General features: G+C 36.4%; 1 protein-coding gene across 1 annotated transcript; it reads left to right on the top strand.

The window, feature by feature from the left end:
• The first annotated feature begins 139 nt into the window (after positions 1–139).
• LOC107602333 (chromogranin-A-like) lies at positions 140–10,132 on the top strand. Its single transcript, XM_016294812.1, has 8 exons — positions 140–402; positions 1,133–1,182; positions 2,970–3,063; positions 4,600–4,668; positions 4,922–5,005; positions 7,209–7,517; positions 8,781–9,127; positions 9,567–10,132. Exons 1-8 carry the CDS (start codon positions 357–359, stop codon positions 9,648–9,650), a joined length of 1,083 nt encoding a protein of 360 aa, XP_016150298.1. The 5' UTR covers positions 140–356; the 3' UTR covers positions 9,651–10,132.
• Positions 10,133–10,480: the final 348 nt, after the last annotated feature.

Genomic DNA, 10,480 nt, shown 5'->3' with positions numbered 1-10,480 from the left:
GGGGTATGCATCCGTATATGCGTATAATAATAATTAATATTATTGTAAACTTTTTTTCCTTTACCATTTAGGGGATGGTGAACTAAGCAGCTGTATTTCATACTGATGTCATTTCCTCTCCATCAAGTCTTCTATATAAAGGCGGCGTCGCTGCGGTAGTGAGTAGTGACATTGAAGCATTGTGATCCGGCGAAACAAATAAGAGCAGGCGCCTTTTGCGCATAATGCATCCATAAATCAGCGAGTGTTTTCATTCACTACGAGGAAAGGAAAGTACTAGCGTTCATTCGCTTTCCTCTGGCACGACGGTTCATCACTTTTAAACAGAAAGGTTGCCTGCACTTCGCATCACGAAAATGATCGCACGAGGATGCGCTGGTCTCGTGTTGCTGGTGAATTTTGGTAAGTGTGCAAGATGTACAAATAACCACGTAACGTGTTAAGTTATTGTGGCAATACTTAGTGTCATTTTGGATTATGTATTGATTCTGTTGCCTGTACATTTAATACATGTGCCATGTCTCTGTCAGCACCAAGGACAGCGGATAAAACACTTGTGAGGAGCACAGAAGGCTTTTCACACTAGACAACGTAATCGTGGTTTATCTTGTTAACGTTACATGCTTTACAGTGGTAGGCTAATACTTCGTCTTTAATAATTAATCATCTTCCAGATTTCGCATTGTAAACCCGGGGTTAACGTTCTTATTTAACATTAATTAGACAATACAGCAAGCGACCAGTTTTAACAACCCGCATGTCTACAGTCTCTGTGTACATCTCCCCAGGTAGATCCACTCTGGTTGTTTTATAACCTACCGTATACCGTCGTTGTTCGACATTTTAACGGTTTTCCTCAGATTACAAACAGCGCGTGAAAGTTTCTGCGCCTGAACAAAGAACATGAATATTTAACGAGATGAGCTCTGAAGCAGTTTATGATTGGTTGTCTGTTGCTAAACGACTCGCCTACCTTTGTTACTTAACCAAAAGATTAAAAAACTAGCCTTCACCCAGGGTTTAAAAAGACATTTAGTTAACCCAGGGTTAAGTATAGGTTGATTTGTTATATAATTATAATTTTTTTATAGCATTGTGTTTTTGCTTATCAAAGCTATCTGTCTATTTCTAGTCTTCTCGGTACCTGTCTATCCAGGTCACATGGATGATAAGGATGTGAAGGTATGAGTTTATAAATCATTTTCTTAACAAACAAAATGTACTGTACAATATTATTTTAATGTGTATTTGGAGCAGCCTTTTTGAACATAAGGATGCACAGAATGGCAGCAGCCATAGTCCATGTTGTCAGGAAGTGTGGAGAAAAGCAACATAAGTGAGACAGTGACTCAACAACACGATTTCAGCTTAGTGACAGCTGGTGCCATGTGTGCTTACTCAGAGGAGGCTACCAACTACAGATGACTGCAAACTGTGCTTTTAAACTATGATGAACTCATTTTAAACTTAAATTGAAGTTGGGTTGCACTCATTTAACTTAGCTGAGCTTGTCACGTGCTTCTTTCTTGTCCTTGCCGATGAGAAATGCCTTAAAGGGGTCCTATTATGCTCTTTTACAAAGTCTTGATTTTGTTTTGGGGGTGTACTAGAACAGGCTCTCATACTAGGTAGTTTGAAAAACACATAATTTTTTCACATATTTTACATTATTACAACACGACCTCTCTCCCCAGTCTGGCATGAACGGCTCGAATAGTTCCTGTAATGAAGGCCCGCCTTATGAAATACGAATTGTGCTGATTGGTTAGCTGGGGCAGAGTGTGTTGTGATTGGCAAGCACTCAACGCCTGGTCGGGAAATGTCACGCCCCTTACCATAGCTGCCTGCGAGCTTCAGAGTAAATATCGAGTCAAAATCAAATCAATTTGAGCGCGATTTAAACCTGGATGATTGTAACCACTCTAAGTTCATCTGCCTTGGGAAAGCTAGCGTGTCTCCGACATAGTGATAACACTCGTTGCCTTCTCTAGTGCAGCTCAACCAGGTCTCGTCCCATTCGTCGATATTTGTGATATCACAAATCCCGGAAAATATGCGTCGTAGTCCAAACGAGTCGTTCATTGTAGTTTTTGAAAAGTGATTTCTATTAAATAAAATATTTCCTTTTGAAGTGGACTTTGAGTTTTGTAAATTTGCAGATCATTTTTATGCTCAAAAAGCAACATTACAGACTAACTAAAGTTGAAAAAGTGACAAAGCATAATAGGACCCCTTTAAGAGAGGGTCTGTTTTGACACTAGAAAAGTCAGAAATGTGTGCAAATCTGAAGTATTGGGGAAAGACATTGGCAATGTCAAGTTGCAAACAGATGCAGTTCTTCTCTGTAAAATGATAATGCCATTTCAGCAACACTTTGGCCTTACTGAGAGAGGCTGCTTTTCCCTGACAGCAGAGAAATGTTTGACTTTGGGGGGAATGTGGCGCCAAATAATACGCAGAGACAGGCGAGAGGGTTGAAAGCACTGAGGAGGAAATGACATTGATTGAAAGTGAAATGTAAGACAGTAAGTATGGCTAGATATGGGGGGGGTTTGAGATATTGTTGGCATGCTGCATCTCTGTCCTCTGTCACATTGATCTCATGAGTGCATGGAGTCCATATATATTATACACACTACCGTTTAAAAACAAGGATGCATTACATTTATTAAACACATATTTGAAAGATTTCTGAAGGATCATGTGACACTGAAGACTGGAGAAATGGCTTCTACAAATTCAGCTTGGCCATCACAGGAATAATAATAGAAATAATATTTTCAATTGTAATAATATTTTACAATATTACCTTTTTTTTTTACTGTATTTTTGATCAAATAAATGCAGCCTTGGTGAAAATAAGAGACTTCTTTCAAAAACATTTAAATAAGTCACCAACACCTAATTTACAAATTAGCTTAAAAATGTCAGGCCATTTCCTATCCTGATCTTTCTCTGTCTTTGTATAGGTGATGAAGTGTATTGTAGAAGTAATTGCAGATGCTCTGTCCAAGCCTCATCCCATCCCAGTGGCCCAGGACTGCCTTGAAACCCTCAGCGCTGGTGGGTGCCTGCATTAGTGACACCTGGACTACTATTATTTCCATATATTAAGCTGCACTTATTCCTTATCATCAGCAGTGACCGTCCCGATATGATCAATGTATGCCATCATTGCTGGTGTGACTGCACGTTTCTGATAGTCGAAAGTTAAAGGGATAGTTCACCCTAAACATTTAGTCATTAATTACTCACCCTCATGTTGTTCCAAACCCGTAAGACCTTCGTTCATCTTTGGAACACAATTTAAGATTGGAGTCATAGTGTGAAGTTTTGGCGTTGCGTGCACTGTTCAGCCACATTGCAGGGTCTTTTTTTCCTTGATTCTTAAATAGTTCGAAAATCAATAATTCTATTAGCAAGCCAGGTATTGTTACTGAGATAACGCTTACAACAGTGAAATCAAACACACTGTGAGAGGCTTACACAATGAGTCTAGGACAAAGAAAGAGTGAAGGACAGAGACTGACAGAAAGAGCAGGACCAATAAGTTGAGAAAGCAGAATTTCATTAATACACTGTAAAAACATTAATATTTTAACAGGAAAAGTATATAAAATTGCGATACAAAAAAAATTACTTAACTGTTAGTTACGTTACCAAATACTGTAAAATTATATTATAGATAATAATAATAACAACAATAATAATAATAAGATAATTATTATAACATTAATTTAAAATATATAATTGAATTTGAAGTTTAACAAAATATTGTTACAATTATAATTGTTACATTTAAAAAAAATAAAAAGTATAAATCACCTTATATAGAATGAACCACCTTATAATTCATAGGGAAAGGGACATTCCCAAGATTCACTGTTTAAAACCACCTTTTTATTATTAATACAGTAAGAAAAATAATGAAATAGTTCAAATAAGTTAGTGTTAAAATTGTATTATTAAAAGACATACAGTTAGTAACTGTAAAATATACAGTACGGTAATCACAGTTAACTAAAACTGAAAATCACTACTTGAAAGAAAATAAATGTTAACTGAAATAAAATAAAATGTAAAAAGAAAAGTTTGTTTGTTTGTTTTTATTTCAGCCAGTTGCCAAGGCAACATTTCTCATTTTAATTTAGTTTAACTTGATGAACTAAAATAACTAAAACTAATACAATTCTGTATTTTTTTGCAGTAATATTCTGGCAACTACAGCTGTCAGTTTTGGCAGAAGCTTGGCAGAGAAATAAGGCAACAGACATTTTGAGAGAGAAAGTAAGGAGTAGAGTGAATAACATTGCCACAGAGTGAGCAGCCGACTCTGCATTCACTCTTTGTCGGTCAGCAAAAAAGGAAAAGCTTGACTCAACGTTAATTCAACTCAAATCTCTCCTCTCCCCCTCTTTATTGCTTTCACTTTCTTTCTTCTCTCTCAGCGGGCCTGATGATTAATAGTGCTGCTCAGGAGAAGGCAGTATATTTCAGGGCAATTAATGCAAATAATGTAAAAATAAAGTAAAGTGCTGACTGCTAAAAATAGGGTTTGGAGTTTGGAAGTGTGTGTGAGGTGTACTGTGTATTTTCCAGATGACAGGCTTGTGAGCATCCTGCGCCACCACAACTTTCTTCAAGAGCTGCAAGATATCGCTGTGGAAGGTAAGAGGCAGATGCTCCAGATCTGATTGGGACAGCATGAACCAACTCTGTTTCCTATGGAGAAATGCTAATGGCAGCAGAATGATAGTTGGCTCCTAATGGCTTTTCTGGCAGCAGTAGGTCATTTGAAATGTAGAGCAGATATTGTGTAACACTGCTGATGAACTCTGATAGAGAATCCATAGATTCTGTTTTATTGCCAAGAAGCTGCTATGTCCACTTGTGACCGTGACTCAACCAAACTGCTTCTCAGGAGCCAGTGAGAGAGCACAGAAACACCCCGGAGACACACCTGATCATGTGACCAGCCTCTCTAGAGACATGAAGAAAACTGCAGGTGAGATTAATCTACTTCTTAATTGCTACATGACTCTATGCTAGTCTGTTACATCTTTATTTCTTTCTTTATATTCCCATACAGAAATGTTATATATGACACATATTGCCCTATATCAGGAGTAATATTGCCATATATGTTACCTATAAGGTGATATAAATAGTTTTTTCTCATACGTACATTCTCTAAGTAGACGAAGACATCATTTTATATCATATATAAAATGTCTATAGTACATTTTGTATATGTACATATGTTAATAATATCTATACGATGAGTTTTTCATATGGTATTATTTGTAGCAACCATATATGTCAACAATATATATATATTTTATTTATGTATGAAACAATTGAAACAACATACAAACATTTGTACATTTACATAGGTTTTTGTAATAAATGTTTTACATTTACTTATATAATATTGACATGTATTGATGGATTTTAGGATGGATATGTACATATATGTCCAAAAATTTACATATTTGTATGGTATAGATATATGTTAATATATTGTTCCAATTTCTAATAGGTATCACAAGTTTGTACTTCTTATGACAATATATGGTAATTTAATATATGTATATACTGTATATTACATTTGCATATGGGTTGTTGTGGGTATTTATTTATTTTTTTACATTTTATGTGCAGACTTTGCATATATGAGATAAAAGATGAGTTTGTTCTAGACTTAGAATAAGTTCTGTCAAAGAAAGCATGCTACTTTGATTTAGCATTGCTTTTCACCCTTCAAAGGACAGTAGACAGTCATCCAGTACTCTCAAAGCACATTTTCAGAATCAGGGCAGAGGGCACATCTGTCTCTCTAGTATGAATTGTTTTTTGCTTGTGAAATTGCACACTACCCGTGGTATGATCCTGAGCTTGTAAAACTTCTTATGCCCACCACCCAGGACTTTTGTCTTGAGTATGTCATAGCTCAAGTGTGTGGGCACAAATGTGTGGGTGCTAAATATCATTCGGTACTTAGTGTCAGAGTCAAGTAAAACACTGATTATGTTTTAAACTACCCCATAATTTGTGAGTGGGTTGTTGTCAGTGTACTTTTCATTTGACCGCATTCAAAAGTGCTGACCTTGAAAATTGTGTCATCTATTTCTATGATCTATTTGCATTGTAAATAAATTTTCATCCTAAGCAGTGCATCCAACTCGACTCATATTAAGCCATGTCACTCTCCTTATTCAGGGAGGTAAGCAGTCAGTGGTCACAGTGTGACCTTTTTCCTGAGGTTAACATATTTTGAACACACCATCTATATGTTCTTTTGCGAGTACTGCACTGCTGAGGTCAGACAGATTGATTCAAAGAAAAACCGTTTAAACAGTCTGTTCCACTTTCATTAAAAGGCACTGTAGCAGAATTCATCACAGATGAACATCAGAACATCAAGACCTGAAAGAAACTGAAACAAATCTCAATAAAAGAATAACACACATTATATAATTCACATTCATTTGATGATTATTTTTATTATCCTGAATAAATCAGAATAAAAGAATATCACACATTATTTTTCACATGTATTTATTTACTTGTTAATTTATTCATTCATTCATTCTATTATTATTATTATATTATCATCATAGAAGAATCGGTAACACTTTACAATAAGGTTCCATTAGTTAATGTATTAACTAACGTGAACAAACAATGAGCAGTACATTTATTACAGTATTTATTCATCTTTGTTAATGTTAGTTGATGAAAATACAGTTATTCATTGTTAGTTCATGTTAATTCACAGTGCATTAACTAATGTTAACAAGCACAACTTTTGATTTTAATAATGCATTAATAAATGTTGAAATTAACATTAGCTAAGATTAATAAATGCTGTAGGAGTATTGTTCATGCTTAGTTCATGTTAACTAAAGTTGTTAACTAATTAACCTTATTTTTAGTTTCCTAAAAGAAAACAAATCTTAATAATATATCACATTATATTTCATATATGAATCAAACCTGAAGGCTCTGACCTGAACGAAATCCAATCTGAATAAAAGAATATCACACACTATATTTTTCACATTTAATTATTTATTTGTTTGTTTGTCTGTTTTCATATATGAATATATTAATTTATTATATTATATGAATGCACCAGAAAGCTTTGAAAGAACACAAATCTGAATAAAAGAATAACACTATATAATTAAAGCTTTACCATCCTACAGATGATCAGTCAATGTTGGTTGCCGTGGATAAATCAGAAGAAGATGCACAGAAGAGAGGAGCAGGAGAGGAGAGCTCCAGAGAGAGTGAGGAGACAGAGCAGGAGGCTCAAAAACAGAACCAGATTGCCGAGGAAGAGGAGCGTGAAGAAGATGAGAGTCCTAGCAATCACATTTCCAACTCCATAAACTCAGAGCAGAAGAGAGAGTCACAGGAGGAGGCCACAAAAAGGGATGACGAGAAACAAGAGGAGAAGAAACACTCCAGCTTGGAAAAGGAGAAGGAAAATGATCTGGCTTACCATAAAGATGGTAATGATGAATGCGATATGTGGCATCCCATATGTACTACTTTCTGAGTTTATCTTTGAGTTCATTATGATATGATATGATATGATATGATATAACAAGCAATATTCTGACTGTAGATTAGGTGTAATGGTTACGCATTACCGGCCTGGGACCTCTCAAATTCACTGACTCATTCATTTCAAGAGTCATTCATTTCAAGAATCAGGCTACACTGATTGTGCTGTATGCTTTTGTAACGAATCAACTCATGGGAAATATGAATAATTAACCATAACTAGTTATAATTAATTATTCATATTTTAGATCTGCTGTAGATATTTACTTGACCTCTCAGGGTCAACTGTCTGTCAATTCTAAGAACGTTAATTTTCACTACCAGCTCATAAGAGTCATTTGTTTTCATCTCAAACTTAAGGTATTTAGCATATTTACAATTGTTATTTGGCCAGTACATTTGTGACATGAATGGCCTCAAAGTATCATAATCCATCCATGATCAGGTGTGTACAGCTTTAAGCCCAGCAGATGAACAAATAGCCATAGTGCTCCTACTAACGATTTGTCACTCGCCTACATATGATCAATAGCAACATAATCACTATTCCTTGAAAAGTGTGACTGAGTAACAGGGATGTCCACAGAGAATTCATATAACAGGCACTAACTTATTTCGCTGAAGAGGTTGGGAATAACAGCAGGAGATTGTGTCTAAGACATGACGAGGTTAAAAAGAGTCGGGAGGGATGGGGAATGAGGATTGATAGGGGAATTTAGCAGTGCTCCATGAACAGGCCGGTGTGACAGTCCCTTCTTCTATGAAATGAAATCCACGCTGCACTGTGGCCTGCTCAATCGATTCAATAATTGATGCTGGAGGCCATCCAGACCAGCCAGCTGCCTGTAGCTTGTTAAAAGTGGCCTTCAGATCTCAGAGGAACTTGGTGAAAAATGCCAAACCTTTCAGGTGACTTTACTTTAGTGTGTTTGTTAATAGAAGGAATAATTTGGGAATCTCTGTTCATTAGTACAGATAGAAGGACAGGACGGGCTTATATTTCAGGATAAGAGGCATCAAGCAGTGAGCCGTGAGCTGGCAAGAGAAAGCGTTTCATTTAGAAGAGTGCTGGGTTTGCTGATGCTGCACTGAAGTAAATGCGTGTGTGTGTGTGTAGAATAATGAAAGAGAAGACACTGAGATAGAGAAAATAGAGAAGATATAATATAAAAATTATAACTTTGTTCCGTTTCCACACTTTGTTCCAGCCACAGATGATCATGAAGCGAATCCCGACGTAAAACAGTCCATCATGGAGGACAGCGAGGAGCACAAGGGAGCTGAAACGGAGGGAACACATTCAAAAGAAGAGGAGGAGAAGAAAAGAGAGGTTGGAGTAAAGCGCAGGAGTCGTGTGAGCAAATTGTCCCATAAGAGAGTAGAGGCAAGCCCAAAGCTGGATGAGCACTGGGAAGCACCACACCACTCTAAGGAGAGAGAAGATCAAGAGGGGGAGCTGTGGAGGAGCCCAGAGGAGCAGGAGCTGCAGCTCATGGCACAAACTCAACCACAGGACAAACGAGATGAAGAGGGCAGCGGCAGCAGAAAGACAGGGGTATGAAACTTGGTTGCCCTAACATATTTTCTTAAAGGTCAAAACACAAACAGTACTTTTTCTGTGGAGCACAAAAGTAGAATTTTTTTGAAAATTCTTCACACGGCTCTTTCAGTGAATCCATGGTTCATAGTGACCATGTTGGTCAAGCTCCAAAAGAAAAAAAACCATGAACATTAAAATAGTCCATATGACTCAAATTCTAAATAATCTGAACTCATACTATAGTTTTGTATAGATATGTTATACCTTCTTTGTCTGAGAAAAAAAACTGTAATGTAAAACAGTTATTTTAAATGATTAATTTCACAATATCATACATGCAAATAAGAAACATATTTAAAACAACTTTTTAATGGTACGTGTACGTGTATGTGTAAATGTTCATAAAGCATTTTAAAATTCACTAATTGCCTGAATTTCTCTCTTCTGTCATCAGGATACTGAGATTGAAAGTCTGGCTGCCATTGAGTCTGAACTGGAGAGTGTGGCTCAGAAACTTCATGATCTGAGAGGAGGATGAGCCGCTCCAGCTCTTCTCTTTCCACTTTGCCCTTCATCTCTCCTTCAGTAGAAAGGCATGTTAACTGGAGATGAGGCTCTCACCTTCTTGCTTCTCTTCTCTCAGCGCCGCAGATTCTCTGCTCATTCCCTCCATGTGTAAAATGAAACCTTAAAGTAACTCCTCTGATGTCAAACATTCAGAGGTCCCTTCACTTTTTCTCCCAGCTCCTCTGCTTTGCTTTATTGTGCTTGCTTCCTGAAGAAATTTGGGCATTTGAGTGCATTTAATGTCAAATATTTGCCACTGTGAATTATCACACTAGGTTGAAATTTTAATATACATAAGGATACATATCTGAAAGATTACTCCTGATATTATGGAGTCTTATGATCCAAAGGCAATAATGTTTTTATTAGATATGGTGACGACTGTAATTAAATGCTATTTGGGATTCAAGAAAACAAATAAAGATCAAAAAGAAGTGTTTCAAACTGATTCAACACAATGTGCAAAGTTTGCGTCTGAATTAAACCTCAAAGCGTCCCATAACTGATGCCAATACAGCACACAACCAATCAGTCAAAGAATTCTCAATGCTTAAGTTTGGGTTTATTGTCAGTTTCATTCATTAATGTTATTTTAGAGGCTTTTTTCTGTCTCCAAAGAAAAAAATTAACATATTTACAAAGTAAACATCATGTACAAGTATAACGTGATGGGCATAAAACAGACTAACAAACATATTACACTGTCAGAACGGCAGATTTAACACATTTGTCAGTCATATTGCAGGGATAATTCACCCAAAATGCAAATTCTGTTATCATTTACTCACCCTCATGTCTTTC

This window comes from Sinocyclocheilus grahami, unplaced genomic scaffold, assembly GCF_001515645.1.
Source record: "Sinocyclocheilus grahami isolate Dianchi unplaced genomic scaffold, SAMN03320097.WGS_v1.1 scaffold15.1, whole genome shotgun sequence".
In the NCBI taxonomy this organism is placed as follows: Eukaryota; Metazoa; Chordata; class Actinopteri; order Cypriniformes; family Cyprinidae; genus Sinocyclocheilus; species Sinocyclocheilus grahami.
This window is presented reverse-complemented; position numbering and strand designations above follow the sequence as displayed.